Source organism: Tursiops truncatus, chromosome 9 (genome assembly GCF_011762595.2).
Source record: "Tursiops truncatus isolate mTurTru1 chromosome 9, mTurTru1.mat.Y, whole genome shotgun sequence".
NCBI classification, from domain to species: domain Eukaryota; kingdom Metazoa; phylum Chordata; class Mammalia; order Artiodactyla; family Delphinidae; genus Tursiops; species Tursiops truncatus.
In genome coordinates, this window is record NC_047042.1 from 91,093,306 (window position 1) to 91,120,229 (window position 26,924).

General features: G+C 37.7%; 1 protein-coding gene across 11 annotated transcripts in view; it reads left to right on the plus strand.

Annotated features, from left to right (window-relative positions):
• The window catches only part of LUC7L2 (LUC7 like 2, pre-mRNA splicing factor), a 64,409-nt gene that overhangs the window by 2,755 nt on the left and 34,730 nt on the right, over positions 1-26,924 (plus strand). For 4 of the 11 annotated variants that reach the window (XM_073809978.1, XM_073809980.1, XM_073809977.1 and 1 more), the window contains exons 2-4: positions 609-692; positions 10,504-10,574; positions 12,148-12,242. In XM_073809978.1, coding sequence (XP_073666079.1) covers positions 655-692; positions 10,504-10,574; positions 12,148-12,242 — 204 coding nt within the window. In that variant the 5' untranslated portion in view covers positions 609-654. The other 7 variants (XM_019947278.3, XM_019947342.3, XM_019947473.2 and 4 more) reach the window with 7 other exon arrangements.

Consider the following 26,924-nt stretch of genomic DNA (forward strand, 5'->3'; position numbering starts at 1 on the left):
CAAGAGGTGGGAGAGAGATGGAAAAGGTAGGTAGGAGGGTATTCAAAGCAGCTGTGTCCAATTTTTTTCCTTTTGAATCCCAGAGACTGACTATAAAGCAACCACTCATTTTGTCAGGGTGGCAGTAACCACCCCCTCAACTCTTAGTGTCCTGTCTGTGAGGCAATCTGAAGTGGCACAGGAGGCCCAGAGTACTTTCTCTTTTACCTTCTTTGCCCCCCTAATGAAAGATTTATTTCCTCTTCCCTTCCCCCAAATTAGAATTTTTAATTAGTTTCTTTCTAAACTCCTTGGAGATTTAAGTCTGTTAAATGTAACTTACTTTGAATTACTTAAATTGGTTAATCATGTAGATTACCTAAACTTTACTGAAATTCTCAGAAATAGGAGTTTTAGTAGGGAAATGGAGAGGTAATTTTGGATCCCTGGGCACTCCCAGAAAGGACAGTCCTGGGTGAGTGGTGGAAGTGGGAGGCTTTGGACAACCAGAGGGCAGCATGATGGTGCTGGGAGGCTGGGCAGGGGGATGACCAGGAGGTGGGAGAGGAATGCATAAGGGAGGTGGGAGGGCCAAAGACAAACTTTGCCTTCTTTGCAATTTTGCCTAGGGCCCTGGTGGTGGCAACCGCCTGTGTGCCACTGAAAATCGTGCCGATGCCTGGCATACTGCATAAATGGAAGCAGGGTACCGCGTGAGTTGAAACATTGGTCACACTATATAAAGTTTGTATATGTGAATCAGTGTAACTCATACCCATGTAACTGGGGGTCTGACTGTATTTGGATTTTTCTGATAAGGCATCATGGGCTAAGGAAAAGAGCACTGGGCTGAGACTCAGGAGACCTGGTTTCTAGCCCCAGCTGTACCTCTAATTGTAACTTTGGGTAAGTCACTTAACCTTTTTTGCCTCAAGTTAAATCTATAATTTGTTAAATGAGAAGCCAAGTAATTTCCTATGTTATCCTCAAAAATGTTGAAAAATAAGTATATTTTAAGTTTTTTAAAAGGGAGGAACCGTAACTAGATATAAATTAGTATCTTATTTTGTCTGAAGTTTAAGATACATTAAATTTTATAATTACCTTTGTTTTAGTTGTTAGCATTAATAGAAGGGAGAGGGGCAAGTTGTCTTCCCCGAACACACTCCATTTGAAAGCAAGGAGGAGCAGCACAGGAGAAGTCAAGCAGCAGTTCAGCTGAATTGTCTGTGTGATGGTTGGAGGAACCTAGTGTCCTCACACAGACTGTAGTTACTTTTGTTGGGTTGGTTTAATTGGAAGGATGTCCCTTAGCTAAAGCCCTTCTGCCAACAAGTGCAGTTTAGTTATGAGAAGTCTCTGGCCCTGACCCCAGAAAGGCCTTGCAAGGTTCCAGGGATAGGAATTAAACAAAATTGAGGGTGTGAATTTAGATTATATCCTAAGTTTAGCAACTAAAGAAGTTACAGAAGGTAGTTTTGGGGATTAAATACCTCTTAATTGCTTATAACCCTTAAATGGGAACAGAGACCATCTTGTAAAGGTTATACCAGGCCAGAAATGGCATCTGCCCTCAAAAACAACCAGTAGACTAATGGAATTCAGATTATAGATTAGAATTTTATAGCATAGTTAGTTGTCCGTTATGGTTAGGGAATGGTTAGGGGAAGTTGAAGCTTTCAGATAATTTTAGCTGTTTTTGATGGTAATCCTTCTGACCATATGATGTTCTTGCTCAGTTAATAGAGTACATTAATCATAATTTAATATTTTTGCTGATCACGTATATATATGGTAGTTGTAGTTTATGGGATGTAAAATTAAAAGGATATGCATCCTAGGAGATACCCAGGAAAATACAGTTCAGAAAATCATTTACTTGTACCTAGTACCTAGTTTAGTGATATGTAACTGTTGAACCTATAGGACAGTATGACCTCGCTGGCTTTCTGCAAAATAAATTATTGAATCAACGATTGAAGTAGCGTTTTCTTCAGTGGATTTTTTTCGTAAAATCATCTTTACTGTAATCTGTGTTCCTTGACTTGTCATCAACACTGAGAGCATTTTCTTTTCATTTTCTCTCATTAACATAATGAATCATATTTATTTCTTGGTCAGTTGTAAGTCATTCTTCTATTCCACTTGGATTGTTCATTTTAAGTGAAGGAGGCATAGCCTTTAATGTGCAAATATACATTTTTTTAAATAATGATGGGCTATATCTAACTCTAGAGCTTGTAAATTCTTTAACATTATAAGAAATTTTAGCAAACATAAGGTTAAGTAGTTAAACATAAACTTAAACAGAGTTTTAGTAAATATTTGATTTTATCGGAAGTCCAGGCGTACCAAAACACTGAAAACTCTGTTAACACCCACATAGTGAATCCATTTAAAAAAACTTTAACTCACTTTGAACTCTGAAAGCTATTTGTCTACAGAACAGCCCAGGTGATAATAATATCACCTCTTACAACTCTGCATTGTTCTTGGATTCTCTACAGTTGTTTAGCTCTCCTCAAGTAAATCTATGCTTCTAAGACATTTCTTTTGCTTCGGGTAAAAAAATAAAAGCAAAGAAAAATCATTTTGTCTGTCAGTCCATAAGCTTTATAAGCAGCAAGTAAATACTTTGATTTGGTTTGGGTTAGATGTCATATAAGGATAAATGGTAGTGAGCTACATGTTCAAGATGGGTAGCAAGAAGTCAAGGGCAAGTAGGTTCATGGATGGGGGTGAGGTTTAGTGAGGGTTTCAGTACCAGGTGGTTCATATCAACATTAAAGCTTGATGTTCCTAAGGGTTCAGGCAAGTTCGGGGTTGCAAAGATAGGCAGAGGGCTTAAAACAGTAAGTGTGGCCAAGACTAGATAAATGAAGCAGGTACTCCTCAAGAATGGAATTCCAGAAAGGTGCTTGAAATGTTAGTATATTCATTGAGGACACATAATTGATTGTATACCCAACTTAATAGTCAGTCTACTGAGAAGCTGTAGACTGTGAAGATGAGGAAAGTTAGAACATTTTGGGGAGAAAGAATGAGGGAGTGGGAGGGAGGGTAAGTTTATGACAGGAATCTTATGGATTCAGCACCTGCAAAAAAGTCATTCTGTTTCTTTTCAGTTTAAGATCTCATACACTAGCAGCTGCTGGGATAGAAATTAGAAGGCAAGGCCAAAATAGATCAGTTAATCAGTTTTGTAAGATTATTGAGGATAGAGAGAAAAGTAGTTTGTAAAAACTCTGAAATTGGCTACAGCTTAGTGTTTTTGTTTTAACTGAGTAACTTATGACTGAAAAGTCAGAGCCATTAGAAAGTAACATGTAACTCAATCAGCTGAATAAATGTTATATTTTTCTATTTAACATGGCCTAGAGAAAGGAGTCTTCAAAACTTTTTTCTTAAAATACTCTTACTAGATACTGATCCTTATGTTCTAATTTAGTTGTGAACCATGTGCAATGATGTTGACCTCTGTGATTCAACATGAAAAGAATTTAACCAGCTGCCCTTGCTGAATCTTTTGTCATGTCTCCTGAATGCATGGTAAATTGTTTTTATTTTCTTGAGACCTCAGGTTTCTGCCGACATCAGTTTTCTCTTTCAGAGTTAAACTCTCCAAAGCTTTGCTTTTCAGTAGAATAGGTTGGATATTTATTGGATAGTATCTACAGAATATACACACCTTGCTGTTCAGCTGCTTCTATATTCTGTCCTACTACTATGATATACCATATACCCTTTTCAGTTACTTGAGGGTGTGTTTTAGATCAGGGTTGGCACTATGGCCCACCTGCTCTTTGTAAATAAAGTTTTGTTGGAACACAATCATGCCCATTTGTGTATATATTGTCTATAGCTGCTTTGCCTTACAACAGCAGAGTTGGGTAGTTGCAACAGAGATATATAGCTGGTAAGCTTAAAATATTTGCTATCTGGCCCTTTAAGAAAAAGCTTTCTGACCATTGTTCTAGATCAGTGTTTATCAGAAATGTGGTGCCCAGATCATCAACCTTAGCATCACCTGGAAACTTGTTAGAAACACATATTCTTGGACGTACCACCCCAGGCCTACCAAATCAGAAGTTCTGGGGATGGGGGCCAGCAATTTGTGTTTTAAGAAGCCTTTCATGTGACTCTGATGCACATTAAAAGTTTGAGAAACTCTGTTCTGGATAAATGTTTCCCAAATGTAAATCACATATATCACCTGTACTATTTTTTACCCTGTTTTCTTTTTGTTTAATTTATGTCAACTCACTTTCTGAAAATTTAAGCTAATTTTAAAATGAAAGTTTATGTCACCAGAAAAATAAATACAATGAAAACAACATGGTGTTATGAGATAACTAGAGTCTGTTGTCACTTACCCTGTGCTAAAAATTAGAACTCATTAGCTGTATTAAGTACGTACTAAGCACCAAGTGGAAACTTTTTTCTTGCCTTAATCATGATAAATAATCACTAGTGATTGAGTGGTGTTTAAAATGTCATGTTGGTGAAATCATATAACATCTAAAATTATTTTTTGTCCAAATCCTGTACTTTAGGAAATACTGTATTAGTTGCTCATACGGAAGGAAAGCTGCTTGAACTGTATATACCTAAGCCACTGGGTAGAAATGACTTTTCCTTAGAAATAGACAGAAATACACACCCATGAGATGGAGAGATATAGAAGTCCCCAGAGAGGTCCATCTAGACTTCTAGGATGAAATTACGTATTTAGCTTCATCTTACCTTTCCATTAATGTTTTGGTCCATGGTGGTCAGTGATTCTGCAGGATTTCACCAACTTCTTCCACAGTGGGATTGTGAAAGGTGCTGGCTGTGAGAAAAGCTGATTATCAAAGAAAACCCCTGGACTAGAAACTGGGGGGAAGTGCTGTGATTCTGCATTATGGACCGGAACCAGCAAGGCATGCTTACTAGAAAAACAGTTGATTCACCTCAGATTTTAGAATTTTGAGAAATTCTGGTATGAAAATAAATCAAATGATTTAATTTGCCTCATAGTATTAGAGGGAATACTTCCCCAGACATGGTGTTCTGATACTGGCCGATGTGTTTTAGGGTGTAGTAATTGATAGGACTAGAACCTGAATATCCCTAGGTTGTTGAGTTGCTTCACTTTTTTTCTTGCTTTCTTTTTCTTAGAGATTATGGACGTACTTGCTTCTGTTGTCGTTTGACTCTGCAATAAAGTAGTGACATAGGACTCTAATTCTCGAGGGACTGAAAGTCCAGTAGGGCGTGAAGATTGCACATGAACAGTTACGTTTATTTTTAAGTGATAAATTCTGTGATACTGATTGCATATAGGTGTCTAATTTTGAAAAAAGTTTTAAAAAACATAAAAGACCACCAAACACCTATAGGAGAACAAGTGTTATTTGTTCATTAAGTAAAGTGTTACAAATGAAGTCACTCATGTTCTCCTTCACAGTTTCAGTCCTTTCCCCCAAAGGCAATTCTTGTGACTATGTCACGGTTTTCCACGGTTTTCCTGCTCTGTTGTTTCAATAGTTGTAAGGCTCAGTCTCCTTCATGGTAATCTCTGTTTTTCATTTTAACTTCCTTTATCATTGAGTTGTCTGTTGCCTCTGTCCTTTGATATTCTTATTTATTTTTCCTTTTTATTTCTTCATTAGTTTTAGATTTGGGGAGGCTCTACTTAGCGTTTATAGCTATCACCAACTATGGAGAACTTGTCTCTAATAGACAAATCAGCCAATTACTTTTTCTTTGGTTCTTTTCAGCTATTTCCTAATAGCCAGAGAGAGCTTTCGTTACTTCTAATTTTGTGTATAAAAAGTTCTGGATGATAGAAGGCACCAGATATCCAGAGTAGGAGTATTATTGTATCAGAATTGCAGTTCTGCAAGTAAGTATCAAAATATGAAATTTAGCAGGCTGCAACTTTTTAATGACTGACTTCCCTTTATGACATATACCGTAAAACAAATTGTATATAATCCGCTTTTAGGACTAAATTTGTGGGTAACTGTTTATTCAGGCTTTTCTAATGTGTGTCTTAAATCTAAGAGGAGGAATATGTTGATCTCCTAAAGCATATATCCCCCTGGAAGAAATGTGATGGCATTGAGCCCTGCCAGTGACCAAGATTCTGTGCTTGTATAATGAGGGAAGATAGGGTTGTGGCAGGGGTGGAATAGAGCCCTTGGAATGTAGCTACTTCAGTATTTCTTTCTGCACATTTCCTTCACCATTCTGTTAGCTCTTAAAGACCCTGAGCTTTCCGTCCTGTTACCAAGGCTGTTTCCCAGTCTCATTCCTTATAATTTTTTTATATGGATTTTCATAGACAAGTAGGCTGATAGATTTAAAAAATTATTTTAGCATTATTAATCTTTGGTCATATTCAGCAAGAATGAACTTGTTTTGGAAATTTCTTCTGCAGTGGGCATTGCATTTTTAAAATGTCGGGCTTGTCATGGTGATTATGGTGGGGGTGATATTGGTACCTATTTGTAATGATAAACCTGTAGGACCATATGAAAGAATTAAGAGGGATGGCCTTTCAGTACCATTATTTTTTGCATTTTCTGGGGGAAAGGAAAGCCTCTACTAATACTCAGTATGATTTTATAAGTTCTGTTAGAAAGAATGACTTGATATTACATTTGGAAGGGAGAATGCCTTAATTAGTTTTTCCCGCTGCCATCTTTGGCTGAGTATTTTTTCTTTCCTTTTGTAATAAATGTATTCCTGAAAAGTTTGACATGTATCGAGTCCTATTAAATGTTTCCAAAGCATCAGTAATCATATAATGTTAAGACATGGTAGTGAATCTTTTCATAAAATAAACCCTATACTTTGTACTATATAAATATACAATGAATTAAACTGTATTTATTATCAAGGTAACATGGAGTAATAAGAGTTTTTTCTTTTAAGGTTATTATAAAAGGGTTCTTATAGGTGAGCTTTAGGCTAAATTCTAAAGGAACAACAAAGGTAGGTGGGAGATGTTAGTGGATTTGGTGAGACTATTGGAGGAGTGTGTAAAAATGATCGAATTTGTTCTTTGCTATAATAGTTACAGTGAAGCAGTAGCTTTTATCTTGGTTCCACGTGAAGACATAGGGGTTTACTTGTCCATATGAAGACATGTGTTTTCTGTACAGGACAGGTCTCTTCCTGCTCTGTTACTAGACTAGAAATTGGTCTTTATATAGTTCCCACATTATTATGTGGAGTCCTAGCTTATGTTGTAGGTAATAAGAAGGTGGAACATTTGAAGATTTGAGGGCACAGGGAAATGAGAAGCTTTAGGCTTATTCACCTCTCTTTCTAGCTCTGGCTTTCCTTTCACTGAGAGGGCATGGAATTTATTTCAGAGGGAATGTGCCTGCCCTGTCCCAAGCCAACAGTGACACGTGGCCCCTAACAAGTATGCCTGTGGGGAGGGCTTTGGTTGTCACATTGGAGAATGTGGGAGAGCTTTTCCTCTTCTGGCCCCATTTATAAACTAGGATGCTTCCATTTGCTTTGTGTGCTGTTGAGTTTTCTCTTCTCTGTTTTCTCTAAGCTAAGCTCTTAGCTGATTCTGTACAAAAGAAATACTAGTTGTTTTTATAAATTGCTTGCCATTAATGCCTGATAAAATGCGGTAAAATAAGGATTCTGCATACCATTATATATGTCAAATATTACAAAGTTTAAGGTTCTTTTGAAATTACAATACTAAACTCAGTTCACTTTTGCTTAGCCTTCACAGTTGTTGATCACATAGCATGGTCATCCACTCACAGCTTAAAAAAATACAGGGAGCATCGGAGAGAATGGGTAAAGTAAAATTTTGATGTTTTTAAAATAGCACCTAAATCTATGAAAGTTGATTTGATTTATTGTTTGTATGGGTGGGAGAGGGTGGTTGGCGCTGGAAGGGAGGGGGTGGATATTGGGAAAATAGCATGCACCATGTAAAATGATGTCAGATACCATCTAGGCTAAGATTTTTAAGTGTTGCTACTACAGTTTAAGTCTGTTTCAGAAAGGGCAGGACCATAAAATGGCAGTGTTGGGATTTACAGTGGGTTTATCTTTCCCTCCCTACAGATTGAAGGGGATTTTGAGAATAGCAATATTTGAGTAGTTTGGACAGAAGCCTTCTTTTTAGAGTGGGCTGTCCATATTCCCTGAGTAAAACTGCCTCAGTAGCACCTCATGCTCTGTTAACGTGACTGAAAGACCTTGAGAGGAATAATATTTATTCTAGTTTTTATTGTATACCTATGACTCAGGTGTTCTCAAATATAGGTTATGATTCATGAAACTCATGAAGAGGTTGAACAACAGAGGTTAAGAGAGTTGTTACTCTGAAGGTAGTTGCTTGGTAGAAAAAACATTAATAGAAATTTTGATGCTTCCATTCAGATGAAGAACACTTTTCCTTTCAAAGTTCTAAATCAAGTTTTTAATCTCAAATCTCATCATTATAGTTATGTACAAAGCCTAATTAACTAGTATTACGGAGGTCACAGAGAAGAGAGCCTGCCATGTTTTTATGGAGAGGGCATTTTGTTGTTGTGAACTCAAATAACTTGGTCTAACCTCCGCCCCATTATTTTTAAACTTTTTTCTTTGTTTACACATTTAAAATCTGGGTGCAGAAAAAATTAAATCAGATTTTACCCTAAAAATATTATTCTTGCCCCAGCTTTGCTATTCCCCTACATGAAGCCATTTGCCAAAGCCAGATACGACTTACTTATTGTTTCCCAAACCTTCCTGCCTCTATAAGCTTTGTCAAAGGTATTACCGCCAGTTTGGAATGCTCTTCTTTCCCCTTTCCTTTGGTCTAAGTCCTGTCTTTCCTTCAAATAATGGCTTCTACTCATTGCATGAAGCCTTCTCTAACCTCTTCAGTCCTTGGTGGTCATTCTAGTCTTAGAATTCCTGAAGTACTACTATTTGGTAGTATTTCATCCATTACAAACATTCATCTGGCACTGGGATCATGCTTCCTTTTGTATTACTTGTTACTGCATTTAAATATCCTGTTTCTCTAGGAAAATGAGGGGCTCCTTGAGGGTAGAGAGCTTGTCTTAAATGCCTCTTTGTAATCCCATTGCCTAGCACAGAGGATATGTTCAGTATTGGGCTTGATTCTATTATTTGGATCCAATATTAGTGTAACAGAGCAATTGTTCTTTTAACTTAGGTTATTTTTATAATGAATATATACCCAGAAAACCCAAAGATAAAGTACATTGAATTAATAAAGTAATTCCTTGTATTATAAGGAGATTTGGTTCATATTTGTTCCTTATTAATTATAGTTTCCCTCTCCCCCCTCCTTTGTTTTTTAGTGGGTGCTGTTTTACCTAGTTTCTTTTGAAAAACATGGTTTGGGCCAGATATATTGACAGTTTATATTACTAGTATTTTTGTTTTAAAATTCTTTGTTGGTTTAGCCAGATTATACTTTCATGGCTTAAGCCCAAATAAAATACATTTATTAAATACTGTATGGTAATATAGTCAAATTATTTTAAAATGTTAACCTTAAAGTCTCTCAAGTAAAATTTAAAAAATATCAATAAACATATTCAGTTGCTAGTACCTCTCAGGGTATTTCTGTATCTCAAATTATTAGGAATTTTATTATTTCATTGTTACAAAGATTTCTGTCCTGTACAGGCTGATATTTGATAGCTGTATTTATTGTGTTTGCTGCAGTTATCAAATGTTTATAGAGCAACCATTCGTATGTAGTGAGGAGTTATTTAAAAATACTTTTTGGCATTTATAGAAACTGACACTTAAAGGTCCTCAGGGATGATTTTGCTTAATTCATATTTGGAAGTGTTCTCATTTTATCTGATAGCAGTGTCTTCAAGGCACATATGTCTTAATATTAGATTTATGTCGTGATTTCAGAGGAAATGTTTGACTAGTAAAACTTCAGAGAATCTTGATTTTAGTCAAAGGCCTGGCTTGTCATATTCTTGAGCCATTAGTTTGACAAAGCACTGAAACAATACTGCTGTTGCATTACTGAAAAACTTAGAAACTTGTAGCAGGGAGACTTCTAGATACGTAAGTTTTTTTTTTCTTCAAAAATTTGTATTATCTTTAAATTTCTTAGCATAATTTGGGTACATGCGAGAAAGCAAAAAGCCTCTAATAAAGCATTGCCATTCTGGTGTGAGCTCATCAGAGTACCATTCTGACATGAGCTTAAGGCCCTCACCAAAGTCTTGATGAAATATACTTTATAAAAAAACATTTTTCAAAACCCCAGTTTGCCCAAGGACCACTTTACAGAGCTCCAGCCTTGGACTTTTACCTGTGATCAGTCATATTCTTCTCTAGGGTTACACTTGTTAAGTCAATATTTTAGAACAAAACAAAAAACCCTGATTTTGTTCACTTTTGTTTTCATATACAAGAATCTTTACAGTCAACATGTACTTCTAGATGCTATATTGAAATTGCTGGCAGAGTCTATTCTATACAGACTGAACAATCTGGCCCCTTGTTTTATTTGTAAAGGTTCAATGTATCTATGCCTGCCTACTTCAGTCTGCAAGGGAGTGTCAGAAAGGCCCCGCATTCGCCGAGCCGTGAGTTATCACTAACTTTTCAGATGTGTTAATGAATGTGGAACAAAAGCAGTTGTGTTTAAAAGGAAAAAAGGACCATCAAAATAACCTTTATTATAGTAGCAGGCGTGAACACTAAATTAATTATTCCAAATTGTGGTGTCAAAAATAACCTACTTTAACTAGAGACTAGCCTCTAGAAAACCTATTGTTGAACTGCTCTGAAGCTATCATTTTAGCTATAAATTACTATTCTTAAAATTTTATAAACCTGGTTGTAAATGAATATGTTCTTTAAGTCTTTTTAACCAAATTAAAACAATTTGAACAAAATCTTACCCCGCCTAAAAATGATAGTGTTTAGTTGACTTTGAGTTAAGCTCTTCAAAATAAGACCATGTGAAAGGGGTAAAGTTTTAACCTTTTTTGTTATTCACATGTGAAAAACAAATTAATTTAGATAATTGAATCACTTCCTAGATGAAAGTTTTTAGTTCAGTGGTGTTTAAAGTCTATTTTGGTACCAACAGTTCTCGCTTCAGTAATTCACCAGTAGGTTTTCATTCATCAATGAGGATATCAGTTTAAGGCTAAAAATAAAACACGTTCATTTCCTAGGGCTTATCATTTTACTTAGAGGAAATGTCCTTAAGAGTCCCCCCACCCCCCAAAGGGATTCTAAGCAAAAAAAATGTAACTAACATCTATATTTTGTTAATATAGTTACCTTTCTTTTTCTTAGATTCTTTAAAGTTTTCAGTAGATAGGCATATTTGATTAGGTTGGGTGCTTCTGTTGCTCAGGAGGTGTATTATGTTAAATGAAGACAGAATGAATTTAAATGTACCCGGTTTGGCCATATATAGCACAGACTACATAAAACTTGGAGGTGTGGGACCTTTGGAGGCATTAAAGTTAACATTTCATTTAGGCAGTATGCCTTTGTTTGACTGGTGTGTAAGTCCTTCTTCCAGGTTTGTACGCTCTTAAACACGTTATTCTACCCTCTCTAACTCCTCCCAGCAGCAAAAGGGAGACACTTCAGCTGGAACAAAATAGTGGAAGAAATGGCGTCTGGGGTTCAGTGGGGATTCGCAGTGTGTATGCAATGTTTGCAAGATTACTTTTTATGTTTTTCAATTAATGTAAATAATTAAAATATAAATCAGTGCTTAGTGTCAAGTAGGGAACATTGTATACCAGTAGAAATTCTCCTAGTGGGTCTGCTGCAAGTCACTTAACCTCTTGGGGCCTCAGTTTCCTCATCTGCAGTATGAAGGAGTTGGACTCGATAATCTTTAAGGTCCATTCCTGCTCTACATGCTATGCTTTTCTGAAGTACTCTGTTTAACAGAATGCATTGCTTTCCCACTTTGACTATTTGAATTACATGTGCAGTACACATACTGCAACTGCATGTTGTCTAAAATAGTTTTTCTGTAGGATATTATATAAAAACTAACCCCTCTTGAGCTGATTTATAAATGTGTGTGTGTATAGCCACACATACAAAGCTAGTGATGGTAGGGCTCTCAGAAAACAAATATTTTCCAGTTGTCTAACCTTGAATGTTATTAACTTTCCTCTATTACAGGAGATACTACTCGTCAACGAATCAAATTCAGTGATGACAGAGTATGCAAGAGTCACCTTCTGAATTGTTGCCCCCATGATGTCCTGTCTGGAACTGTACGTGTTTATTAAATCTTTTGTTTTGTTATTGGTATACTACGAAAACAAACTATTTGATAAAGTCTTAATTTCGTGTCACATTATTATTCAGTGATTTTTTTTTTTTAAACACTTGTTAGCGCAGCAATTTGCATCCCTTATATTCAGGTTGATAATTTAGATCTGCAATAATTGAATTCCTCACAAAAATGATTGCTGAGTTTTACTTTATAATTTTTTCCATTCTTCAGAGCAAGCTTTTAAAAAGCATTTCTTATTTGAAACATAGAGGCAGTTATTATACAGCAGTTGCACTTTTAGTTCAGAAATAATATAGATGATTTTTTTTTTTTTGCGGTATGCGGGCCTCTCACTGTTGTGGCCTCTGCCGTTGCGGAGCACAGACTCCAGACGCGCAGGCTTAGCGGCCATGGGTCACGGGCCCAGCCGCTCCGCGGCATGTAGGATCTTCCCAGACCGGGGCACGAACCCGTGTCCCTTGCATCGGCAGGCGGACTCTCAACCACTGCGCCACCAGGGAAGCCCTGTAAATGATTTTTTAAATTGTTTACTTCACTGTTGAGCAGAGTAGACTTTCATCCAAAACAGTATAAATTTTTATTAAGATTTGTGCACATTTGAATGTGGAAATCATTGTGGGGAAAATATACTGGTAAATACTTAAATTTACACAATTTGTGAGTATTGTTGTCGGTTAAAATTCACGTATATTGCTTACTCCTAATGATGTAAAGCTCACTTAATTTAAGTTCTATATCTAGTGATGTTGGTTAATCTTAGAGCATCATTTTAATTTGGTAGATAAATAACATGATGATGGACCTATTTAAATGGGACAGAGGATTTGATTCCCTGGCTTTTGGATTTGATTGAAATGATAACTCACTTTCAAGAGCTTCCATTCACAAGGATAGCAGAGGAGGGCTGGTAGGGCCTAAACATTTAGCTGACTTTGTTATTTGTCTGAAATGAAGAAAAGATTTCAAACTTCCATTTGCAGAAGCAATGAGTTCCCTTAATTAAAGTTGTCTAAATTAGTGGTTTCTTCTTCTTTTTTTTTTTTTTGGCCGTGCCATGTGGCATGTGGGATCTTAGTTCCCTAACCAGGCATGGAACCCGTGCACCCTGAAGTGGAAGCTCAGAGTCTTAAAGAGTGGTTTCTTCCTGATAGGAGGAGTTAAATACCCCAAATACATAAGTATCAAGGCATTTTTGATCAAAAACACCACTTTTTCCAATAGTAAAGACCGTCGAAACTATATTATGTTAAAAGGAATAGAAGAGCTAACATTTAAAAAATATGTAATACTTAAATTTTTTTAAGTATAATATTGAAAGGGAAGACATCCAGTTTCTGAGCACTTGAATTAGGACTGTGACAGATAATTAACCCTCATATCTGCTCTTTAGAATTTCCATAATTAAAGTATTTTCTACTCTGCTATAATACAGTTGAAATCTATAATATTAGTAATTATCTGTAGTATTATTTGATTCTTCACATTTATTATTAAATTTAACATTTAATGATATTTAAGGCTAAATTGTCACTTCAAATGAATTTTGAGGATAAGATTAATTGATAAAATGGCAGAATTTAAATTTTTAGTACTTTAAAACCAGCCATAGCAAGACTTTGACATATTATTATATTCTTCAGGTATGGCATTAATAATAATGAAAAAAATCTGACATCACAATTGTACTTTTACATTTTATAATGTATACAGTGCAGTCACATTCATTTATTTTTCAAAATAATTCTGTTGGGTGTATGTTCCATAGTTAGCCTTAATGACAGTAAAGTGATTTATTCAAAATTATTTAGTTGTATTGATTTAAGGTAAAACTGGAACCAAATCCAAATTTTCTGAGCTGTAGTTTTATTCAACATGTTTTCTACTCTGTAGGTAATACTTAATCCTTCATCAAGTTAAATAAAAAGGATTAGTGTTGGTCTTGGGCTTTCTTTCTTATAAAATTCTTGCTGGATTTGTAAGAAGCACATTTTTTCAAATTTTAATATCTCTGAAATATGCATCTTAAAATTGATGATAGAAAAACACTATTTTAATTTGTAACATTTTTCTTATAGTACAGAATTTAATGATGAGGCTTAAAATTGATGGTGTCTTGGATCACATGAAAAACAGTTAAGGAAGGCCCTTGGAAAGGCACTTGCCAGGGAAACACTGTATGAGAAATATCTCCTTTTTGTCATCTTAATAGGCAAGAGATTGTCATATGTAAGGATGGGGTTAAGTGGTTGTGAACCTCTTAAGCAGAGTTTTAAGGGCTGGCTCTAGGACTTTGTAAGAGTCCAAGGTTGTCACAGTGTGATGTCCTTGAGAACTTGAAATCATCCACAGAGTGACTTTCTCATGATTCTTATTACTAAAAAGGGCTATTTATAACAGTTTATCCTATGTACAAATGGTTTGTAATTACAGAGCTCAGACTTCTTTAGCATCCAGTCTCTGTAGAACACACGCTGTTTTGGCACGGAATCTAATAGTTTACACTTCCGTGTGTTGAAGATGCTTGTTTATTTATTTATTTTTGACGTTAGATCAAGGATGAAAAGAACTAAATTGTAACTTTTTATAATGCTTTTTCTTTGTTATGTAACTGAAGGTTGCCCTTTAGTTTTCCAGACCTTGTTCCTCAGATCTGTCACTTCCAGCAGAATATGACTCATCAATATTCTGGATTATTTAGCAGAATAATACACAGAAATATATTCTTTGGCTTATTATTATTATAAAAAGGTTGAACTTTATACTGAGCACTTGGAGATGAAGAGTACCGTTTCTAAAAATATACTCATAACTGACAGTATGGAATATTTTTGGAATTCAGCTTTTTTTAAAATATATTTATCTTTATTTATTTATGTTTGGCTGCGTTGGGTCTTCATTGCTGCTTGCAGGCTTTCTCTAGTTGCGGTGAGTGGGGGCTACTCTTCATTGTGGTGTGCAGGCTTCTCATTGCAGTGGCTTCTCTTGTTGCAGAGCATGGGCTTTAGGCGTGCAGGCTTCAGTAGTTGTGGCTCACAGGCTCAGCAGTTGTGGCGCACGGGCTTAGTTGCTCTGCGTCATGTGGGATCTTCCCGGACCAGAGATAGAACCCTTGTCCCCTGAATTGGCAGGCGGATTCCCAACCACTGTGCCACTAGGGAAGTTCCTGGAATTCAGCTTGATGAAAATGCTCCTGTAACATTTTACCATTCTTTAGTCTGGTACTCTGGTATAACTGACTTTTTTTTTTTTTTAATTTTATATTGGAGTATAGTTGATTTACAATGTGTTAGTTTCAGGTATACAGCAAAATGATTCAGTTATATGTATATCCATTCTTTTTCAGATTCTTTTCCCATGTAGGTTATTCTGCTATAACTGACTCTTAAGCTAACAAATTAATTAGAGGAGGTAAAACGTAGAACAGAGAATCAAAATAATTGTGTGTATATGTATCTTTAGATTATGGTTTTTATAAGAAGCATGAATATTTCTATAATTAGGAAGTTTTTATATTTCAAAGGCATGGATTATTTTCCTGTTCATCCAGAATTTTTTGTTTTAGTCTCACTCTTCTCCTCCTTTGGAACAATTAGTTTTCTCCCTCTTCTATTTACCATGCAGAAAGTAGACAGCATCCCCTTTCAGATTTAGGCAAAACAAAAAAACCTAAGTACAGTTGTCCCCCTCCCCCCAAAAAAAATGAACCACATTATTTCTGGCACATATATTCCCTAAGGAAAGATAAGTATATTGAAGTGCTTAAAAAAAAATCTTTCCATTTAGTTCCTAGTGATCTAGGAAAAGGATATATGATAGTAATAATTTACAGTAGGCATTAAATCTAAAGCAGAAACTTGAGATTAAGATCTGCAGAGATGGAAATATATACTCTCATAATGCATCTATCCTAAATTCAGAAGTGGCCACTACTAATTCTTATAGCCTTCATCATAGTATAATTTTAGTGTTGACAGGCCATCATGTTTTCTACTGTAAGGCCATCATTTTTTTTTTAACATCTTTATTGGAGTATAATTGCTTTACAATGGTGTGTTAGTTTCTGCTTTATAACAAAGTGAATCAGCTATACATATACATACATCCCCATATCTCCTCCCTCTTACGTCTCCCTCCCACCCTCCCTGTCCCATCCCTCTAGGTGGCCACAAAGCACTGAGCCGATCTCCCTGTGCTATGCAGCTGCTTCCCGCTAGCTATATGTTTTACATTTGGTAGTATATTTAAGTCCATGCCACTCTCTCACTTCGTCCCAGCTTACCCTTCCCCCTCCCTGTGTCCTCAAGTCCATTCTCTATGTCTGCGTCTTTTTTGTTTTTGTTTTTGTTTTTTGCGGTACGCGGGCCTCTCACTGTTGTGGCCTCTCCCGTTGCGGAGCACAGGCTCTGGACGCACAGGCTCAGCGGCCATGGCTCATGGGACCAGCCGCTTTGCGGCATGTGGGATCTTCCTGGACCCGGGTACGAACCTGTGTCCCCTGCATTGGCAGGCGGACTCTCAACCACTGCGCCACCAGGGAAGCCCTGGCCATCATTTTATATAGATAGAAAAATTAAGGTTCAGAGAAATTGTCTTTGTCAGATGTCTCACAAAGAATCACAATATATTATACCACACAGGAATCTTAGGGTTATTTTAATCTGAATACTTTTTAAAATGTTTTTCGTTGTGTTGTTAGTTTTTTTAGATAACACAGTTACCTAAGACAGTGACTTTAAGATGTTTCTGAAATGTCCTTAGAGGTACCTCATTCACTGAGGACCTGGGGACAGGCCAGTCCTTCCTATTTTGACGGGAATTTTTACACATTTTAAATACAGGGATTTTTCCATGACATTTTGTTTTTATAAAGAGAGTCTGCAGCTCTGAAATAGAATTTAAGAAAAGCTGATATTGTGAAATACTTAGGGACAGGAATATAGTAAAATTTTATCTGCCTTTTGAAGTGATCGGATGGGAGTATTTATTGGTTGTCAAAAATCCTGAGTTGATTTTACGGTGTCCCCAGTAGGTTCTGGGTTTTATCCAAAATGAAGTTTATTAATTGAAACTCCTTTTTTGCTTCTCTAACGCTTTCTTTTAAGGCCTGGACCTTGGATACCTACAAACCTGAACTTTAAAACTGCTGAAGTCTCTTTGATAGTACAAATTTAAAGGAGCCATGAAAGTTTAGAGAAGCAGAATAAGTGATAAGAACTAAACCTACACAGAATTTTCTCAGCCACTCAGTAGAACGTAAGTTTCATAGTAAGGGCAAGGACGTTTTGTTCACTCCTATATCCCCAGCATCTAGAACGGTGTCGCTCCATTGTGTTGAATGAATAATCAATCACCCAGAAGTAGAAAGTGAAATAAATGTTCCAAAAGCTAACTTTGAGTTTCAAAAATTAATGACTGTGGAAAAAGTATTACCTTCTAACAGATAAGGAGCTGGAGGGTATTCTTTTTTTTTTTTTTTTTTTTTTTTGCGGTACGTGGGCCTCTCACTGTTGTGGCCTCTCTCGTTGCGGAGCACAGGCTCCGGACGCGCAGGCTCAGCGGCCGTGGCTCACGCGCCCAGCCGCTCCGCGGCATGTGGGATCCTCCGGACCGGGACACGAACCCGCGTCCCCAGCATCGGCAGGCAGACTCTCAACCACTGCGCCACCAGGGAAGCCCTGTAGAGTATCTTGATATTGAGTTGCGTATCAAAACATGACAGCAGTGGTTTCACATGCAGATGTGAGAAAATTAGTCTATAGACAGTTTAAACTCATAACCTCTTCTCCGGAAAGGGTTTGTTTTGGGATACTTAGGCGTTTTTAAACAAATGTTTTTAACATTAGCCCAGGTGGTCTAGTGGTTAGGATTCGGCACGTTGACTGCTGTGGCCCAGGTTTAATTTAATCCCTGTTCAGGGAACTGAGGTCCCAGAAGCCGCCATGGCATGGCCGAAATTAAAAAAAAAAGAAAGAAAACAAAACATTGGCCCAGATGACTGGCTTGAATTTTTTTGTTTTTAAATTTCTATGACCGTCAATTTCTAGAGCTTCCAAATTTGCAAAACTGCCAGATAGCCCAGGTTTTTACCAGATCTGGATTTTGAAGTGTCCTTATATTAATCAGATTTTCTGCTTATATTTTATTCTCGGTTTCTTACAAAAATACGCATTCCTTTAACAAGCAGTAAACCAAAAATACATTTGGTGCTTAGGAAATCAGAGGCGTATTAAGGGCTTCCCAGTGAATAATTAGAGCTTTACTGTTAAACTTTAAAAACCCAGTCCAGTATATAATTTGGAGTATTGTTGGCAAATTGGCACATGAATACCCTGAGCTGTTCAACTTGGGGTACTTCTGTCCTTGGGAAATAACCTTTTTCTGTTATTGAGAATAATCTTGCAGTCATTAATTTCATATTCTTAAAATAAGTTAATATACTTCAGGCTTATGGAAGTGATTTTTTTAAGGGGACCCAGAGACCATGTGTTCTAGAATCGTGTTCTAGTTTAGTCTGTCTCTAATTGAGGTTGGTCAGCATGTTTGTCTGTGACTTGGATTAATGGTTAAATACAAATATACATACATGTAAATAAGATGAACTATTGTGCTGATGTCCAGTCTTTGTAGATCAAATACAAGTTAATTTTACTCTAATTTTTATTCTGTAATATTGAATCAGTTTGAGGAATCTTTTTTTTTTTTTTTTTTTTGCGGTACGCGGGCCTCTCACTGTTGTGGCCTCTCCTGTTGCGGAGCACAGGCTCCGGACGCGCAGGCTCAGCGGCCATGGCTCACGGGCCCAGCTGCTCCGCGGCATGTGGGATCTTCCCGGACCGGGGCACGAACCCGTGTCCCCTGCATCGGCAGGTGGACTCTCAACCACTGCGCCACTAGGGAAGCCTGAGGAGTCTTTTTAAACTTCATTAATAGAAAATTTCAACTATAAGTAAAAGTAGAGTTGTTGTATAATGAACTTCATGTACCTGTATGCCAGCTTCAGTAAATATTTTACACACAGCTACCTTATTTCATTTATAATTACGTATGTCCTCTGTCCTGCTGTTTGTTTTGGCTTTGTTTTTGTTTTTTATTTGTTTTGTTTTGGCTGCATTGGGTCTTTGTTGCTGCACACGGGCTTTCTCTAGTTGTGGCGAGCGGGGGCTACTCTTTGTTGCGGTGTGCGGGCTTTTCATTGCAGTGTCTTCTGTTGTTGCAGAGCACAGGCTCTAGGCACGCAGGCTTCAGTAGTTGTGGCTTGCGGGCTCTAGAGCACAGGCTCAGTAGTTGTGGCACACGGGCTTAGTTGCACCACGGCATGTGGGATCTTCCCGGACCAGGGCTTGCAGCCGTCTCCCCTGCATTGGCAGGTGGATTCTTTTTTTTTTTTTTTCGGTATGTGGGCCTCTCACTGCTGTGGCCTCTCCCGTCTCGGAGCACAGCCTCTGGACGCGCAGGCTCAGCGGCCATGGCTCATGGGCCCAGCTGCTCCGCGGCACGTGGGATCCTCCCGGACTGGGGCACGAACCCGTGTCCCCCGCATCGGCAGGCGGACTCTCAACCACTGCGCCACCAGGGAAGCCCGGCAGGTGGATTCTTAACCACTGTGCCACCAGGGAAACCCCCTGTTGTTTTTTGAAGTGGATCTTAAATCTTGGACCTGTCATTTAGGATGACTCTTGAAACATTACAGAGTAGCAAAGACCAATAATTTCCAAGCAAAGCAGAGTGAGGTCTGGAAGTCATTGTTCAAGCAGGTTGTTTTTCATAGCCTGATACTTTGTCAGCATGTTTCACTGTCACATTTATTTCTCTCTCTTTTTTTTGGCCACGCCATGGCAGCTTGTGGGTTCCCCAACCAGGGATTGAACCTGGGCCCTCGACAGTGAGAGTGCAGAGTCCTAATCACTGGACCGACAGGGAATTCCCACACATTTGTTTTTCTGTACAATGATTCTCAATAAATGCTTATTACCTAAGAACCAGGAATCATCACTTAGTAGTCCCTGAACTCTCCAGATCTTTTTTGGAGATAGGCACAGTTTTATAAACTGCATTTTATGGAGATAGGCACAGTTTTATAAACTGCATTTTAACAAATCTGAAGAAACTAGTGTGTTCTCTGAGGCTGTTCATTGAGAAAGGTGGGATAGAGTTATAAATGCATCATTTGGAAGATGTAGACAATGAACACAGAGCAAACATATGGTAAGAACCAAAAACTTGAAACATATTTTTATTATACAGATGATTAACCACAAACATCAAGCAAAGTCATGGACTGTCTTATCACTGGAAGTATTTTTTTAAATGTGATGCATTCTGTCTTGATGTGCAGGTGGCAAGATCAAATGACTTAGTATAATCCTTTCTGTTGGGTTGGCCAAAAAGTTTGTTTGGGTTTTTCTTTAAGATTGATAGGGTTTTCCAGTAAGATCTTACGGAAAAACCTGAACGAACTTTTTGGCCAATCCAATAATTTGATGATAGTTACTCACGAAGGGATCTTTTTAAAGCATTTGGTGTTTACCTATATTGAATAAAACATCTTGAATATATATTACCCCATAGACGTTTTTGGTCTACAGGGTCAAAAAATATAAGCATATATATTGATGTATTGGATAATGTAATTTGTAAAATATCCAAATTCAGGTAGGTTTTTATGTGTCCCCCGTTTTTGGTATTTATTATAACAGTGTTTGCAGTAATGAAATTTAGGTAATAATGGAATTAAGCAGAGAAAGAAATAGAAAAGGGCAAGCAAGAGGTATCAGATTAATGAGGGCTAAATGGAAAAAGTAAAGAGAATTCACAGTAAAAGTTAAAAAAATTCCCCTTCAAGAAGTGATTTATTTTTTTATCTCTCTGAGAGTGTTGCTAATTGCTGAGATCAGCATTCATTCATTTATTCACTTAAATACTTATTGAGGACCTACTATGTGCCATGTGCAATGCTGGGGATACAGAAGTGGACAGGGGTTTCTGTTTTAGTGATGGGGGCTTACATTCTAATGTTCTTTCACAACCAAGTGTGAAAAGAAATAATGTGATTTCAGGCGTGATGTTAAGTGCTGTGACAAAAATGTGTGGTTAAGTCTGAGACAGTGGGCAAGGGGCTACACTGACAGTGAGTGGAGAAAACTTTTTTTGATGAAGTGACATTTGAAGAGATCTAAATGTGAAGAAAAGAAGCCAGTCATTCCTGAGTGGAAATGAATTTATCATATGTTGCCTCCACACAGAAACTTTTGGTGGTTCCCTATTATTTATATGGTCAAAACCTAAAATCTTTAGTAGGTCTCTCTCTCCCTTGAATGAATAAATCAGTTTGGTCCTCTGTTTTGACCAGACTGATTTATTTATTTATCTATTTATTTTGCGTTACGCGGGCCTCTCACTGCTGTGACCTCTCCCGTTGTGGAGCACAGGCTCCGGACGCAGAGGCTCAGCGGCCATGGCTCACGGGCCCAGCCGCCCCATGGCATGTGGGATCTTCCTGGACGGGGAACGAACCTGCGTCCCCTGCATCGGCAGGCGGACTCTAAACCACTGCGCCACCAGGGAAGCCCCAGACTGATTTATTCACTGTTGTCTCAGTACTCTCCTTGCCCAGCATGCTCATTTTTGCCTATCTCCATTTCTCTGCCTGGAATAACCTTTCTGTACAAACTTAAATCCTGCCTGGCTTACTACACACAATTCCTCTGAACCCCTGTGTAGCACCTGCCCTCCATACTACCGAGTGTGCACTTGTTTTCTCTTATTTATATAAGTTCTTCCTCTCCTCAATTAGAATAGTCTTTGTGGGGCAAGGCCATTTGTTTTAATTTTAACTAGCTGTCTTTGCATATCTAGGATTAGAAATGGATAAGAAGGTATTTCCTACTATATTCTTCAAAAAAACATACATTAAGAAAAGGTAGAAGAAGAGCTTTATTTTTCTTTATGTACTCAGGAAAAAGTGAACTTGGAGGAAGAACATTCAAGTGAGAATGGGCAGTTAAGAAGTTGGGAAGTAGTAGAAAAGCAGGAACTACTTTGTGCATGCGCAGTGTGCCCCATTCCTCTTCACCCACCGCTCATGTTTGACTTGTTAGTTTTGAGTGACAGGATTGGAATTAGGAAAGAAAAACCTTAATTTTTGTTTTAAGACAATAGTGGCATAACTGAAACTCATATCCAGGTTTTGTTATTTCAAGGCTTCTTCCATAGTATACTAGGCTTTCTCTTGTTCTTGAGCTGGGTCTTTATATATATTTATATATATATATACACACACACACACATACATACATACATACATACATACATATTTATTTATTTATTTATGTTTGGCTGCGTTGGGTCTTTGTTGCTGCGAGCGGGGGCTACTCTTCCTTGCGGTGCACGGGCTTCTCATTGTGGTGGCTTCTCTTGTTGCAGAGCACGGGCTCTAGGTGCGCGGGCTTCAGTAGTTGTGGCTCGCGGGCTGTAGAGCGCAGGCTCAGTAGTTGTGGCGCACGGGCTTAGTTGCTCCGTGGCATGTGGGATCTTCCCGGACCAGGGCTCAAACCTGTGTGCCCTGCACTGGCAGGCGGATTCTTAACCACTGCACCACCAGGCAAGCTTCTTGAGCTGGGTCTTGAAGCAGGGACTGACCATGGATGGAAGAGAGATTTTTTATAAATGTGAGGAGGAAGAAAGTGAAGATGTAAGAAGGAAGGTCAAAGTGTAGATGATTTGTTTTATTTTGAAAATAGCATTGGCATTGGAACAGTATATGGACTGGTTCAAATGCTGGGCTAGGGGTTTGTATTTCCTGTGCTCTCTGTCCTGCTGTCATGGTTTTGTTTCACTTTTTCTCCAGCTGGTATATGTATATATTCCTTTTAGTGCTTTACCAATATTGCTGTCTATTCTTACATATTCCTTGCTGTCTGACAAGGATGTTAGTCCAACCAGTAGCGTGGTGTTAATGCTTCTGAAACAGATTTTATCATATCATATTTCTTTCCAAGTAGTCGAGCATTCTTGCATTCTTCTCTTCGTCCAGAGTAAGTTCTGCATGTGTTGATTCACATTCAGAATCTTCTAAAATCTAGTCAGTCTGTAATTTGATCCATATAGCAGTCCTGAAGTACTTGAGAAAAGAGAAGTCCTGAGAGATTAAGTGAATTTCTCAGTTAAATGAATAATGAGAGGTAAAGGGATATTTTCTGAGTTGGTCAGTGCCTACTCTGTCTTACTTTGTTTATTATTTTGGCAATATAATCTTCGAGTATAAGGGAAGAAAGCATAAAACATGAATATTTCCCATTATTCATCATCCCCCACCTTCCCAGGACTAAACCCTATTAAGAATTCAATGTATATCTTCCACTGTCCTTTCTGTACATATACAAGTGTGTGTGCATGCATGTGTGTCTGTGTTCTAACAAATGGAATCTTTGAATTTTTCTCACCTGTCTTGGAGAAGCTTGCATATTAGTGGTCTACATTTTTTAAAAATTTATTTTAAAGATATATATATATTTAATAAATTAATTTATTTGTTTATATTATTTTTGGCTGTGTCGGGTCTTTGGTGCTATGCGCAGGCTTTCTCTAGCTGCGACGAGCTGGGGTTACTCCTCGTTGTGGTGCGCGGGCTTCCCATTGTTGTGGCTTCTCTTGTTGCGGAGCACGGGCTCCAGGCGCACAGGCTTCAGTAGTTGTGGCACGTGGGCTCAGTAGTTGTGGTTTGCAGGCTCTAGAGCCCAGGCTCAGTAGTTGTGGCACATGGGCCCAGCTGCTCCGCAGCAAGTGGGATCCTCCCGGACCAGGGCTCGAACCAGCGTCCCCTGCATTGGTAGGCAGATTCCTAACCACTGCGCCACCAGGGAAGCCCGGTCTACATTTTTTAAATGCCAATGTACTATTTCACAACATGGGCATTCCCTAAATTACTTACCCAGTGACTATTAATATGTTAATTGGTTTTGGTTTTGGTGTGCAGTATGGCAATGAAATCCTTCTTTGTAATCTTTATTTACATTTGTTGCTGTTGCTTTAGTTTAATGTCTTGTTTTTTTTCATTGAGAATATAAATTCCTTGATAGCACGAATTTATATTCTCATACCTTTTTGTAATTCCCTTTAGGATCTAGCTCACAGAACTGAGCAAATATACTAACATATAACAAAGCAAAAATATTTGCAGATACTTGGAGCTGTTACTGTGTCACGTTTCTATCACTGATATGTTCATTAACATATTAACTGCCATTAGCTAAGTTAACCCTTTGATTTGCACTACCGTAATATTTTGTTGATTTTGATGTTCAATTTCCACATGCTTCTGTTCCTTAAATTTTTTTCTCCAAAATTGAAGTGGCTTCATTGATTTTTCTGCTTATAAGAATAACATATGCTCATTACATTTAATTCAACCACTGTCAAAAAATTCAAACAAAATCTTCAACCTCACAGCAATATCTGTATCGGAAGTTACAAAAATGGCATTTTATTATATGTCTTTCTTTGCTATCTTCTCTTTTCTCCGCTTAGTATCAAGAACATTGTTTCTAATGGCTATGTAATCTATTATATGGCTATTCCATAATTCATTTAATCAAACCCCTTTTGTTAGGCTCTTAAAATGTTTCTAATTTTAAAAATCAAAAACACCATTTGTTAAACTTTATTGTTCATTTATCTTTGTGTACTTACTTGTTTCCTCAAGTTCCTAGAAGTAGAATTCCTTAGTCAAATTGTCAAGTTTATTTAATGGTTAAGTCATGGGTTGTGCAAACCTGATCTTCTGTGTAGGAGGGAAAAATAAGAGAAATAAACCATTTTCCTCATGATGCTTAGGGTCCATTTGAGGAGATAATAGTCACCTTCGGAACTTCAAAAGAACAGTTAAAAAGTACTTAACAGAGTCAACTTTATTAAGTAGTAAAACATAAAATGTTGGGAGGTTATAAGAGAATTCTGTTATCAGAAGTAGGTATAGTTATTTGGTCAAAACTTCGTGGAGGAAAGGATTTAGGATGGAAAGGACAAAATGCAGAACTGAACTTATCCAATTAAAAATAAGCATTTTTCCAATAATCTAAGAATTTAGGTGTCCATTAATTGAAATACCAAGAATAAATTTGCAGAAAGAATTTAAAGTAAATTACTTGTTAAATTTAAAAGTCTTCCTGTGGCTTTCATCATAAATAGTTACTTTAAGTTAAAATAAATAACCAAACATTTTAATTTGTTCAGTTTGAAGCTCACCTATTTCAAAAGAGAAGCACTAGCAGCAGGAAATATCTGTGCACTTAGTGTTCAAAGCACTATTGCACTATCAGTGGTGAAGTCAGGTTTGATTTGGCTTTTGAGAATTGGTCCATGCTTAGTCATGGTGTGGTTCTATCATGGTTCCCTCTGGTGCCTTTTTAATTAGATGACTAGGGTCACGGAGAGCATTAACATCGGCATACTTTCCCTTCACTCACTTTCACAGTGGCAGGTAATTGTTGAGTTTATTTTGGCTTATTTTTTATTTTAAATACTCTTCACGTGCATGACATGATGCCAGAATAAGTGGTTAGTCATGATGTTATGGACAGAGGAAAATAGATGACTAGTATCTAGGATTCTGAAAATTTGCCTTGCTACACCTACTGTTCTGCTGGGTCCCTGAAGAAATAAGCACTGAGGCTATTGCGGGGGGCGCGGGGCGGGGGTCTTCGTCATAACTAGGCTCTTCTGGCTCCTACAGCTTTGGCCACCAGATCTACTTTGGTGAGCTAGACGAGACCAAAGCTGCAGAGGCTTTTAGCCTAGCACGGTGAAAAGCCCAAGTAAGTTCTCCTCCTGGAGGAGAGGAGCACATAGGAAAAAACAGAGCAGAATAGCTCAAAACACCTTAGAAGGAAAGCAGTTCCAACAAAGAAGATAATCCACGGAGAGGCTAAGAAGACCTTCCCCTCCAGACCTCAGACAAGTTTTGTCCTGGGGTGCGTCTTGACCACCCTTGCTCGTTAAGTCCAGGGCCCCCTGTGCCAGTGTTCTTCTCTGCTCTCTTTTCCTAGTTTGGTTCATTCAACAAATATTAAATATTTATTTAAGCATTCTTGTGTACCTGTATACAGGCCCAGGTACATAGTGGATAAAATAGAAAAAAATCCTTATCCCTTTGAAGCTCATATTTTCCCTTCTGTAAATCCCCCCCAAGGCATATATTACCCCCAGCTCTACTCCTGTCACCAAAATTCCACCTCTGCTACAGGGATATAATTGGGTATTTTTTGGTGTTCATTTTGTTTTTGACCCATGTAGTTGCTTTTCTTCTTTTGGTTGGTTGTGCGATGTAAATTTAAAGATAGACTGAGGAAAGCCTGGAGTTCCTGCCAAAGGATAATATGGGTGGACAACAGAGATGTTTAGGTTAAACACAGGCAATTTATATGTTTTTGAAAACAGATTGGAAATATAGTTATGGAGAGGATAAAAATAAGGGAGATTACTGAAGGAAAGGCAGTAGACGGCTGCTTTGAATATCTGCTGTGTGCAGAGCTTTTTTAGATGTTACGGGGGATGAATGTCAACTAAAAACATTAAAAGATGAGTTAGTACTGAAATAATTGGAACTAGCATAATAAAGTGGAAGGGGTGTTAGACTAGAAATCTGCTAACCAGATTTCCTAAT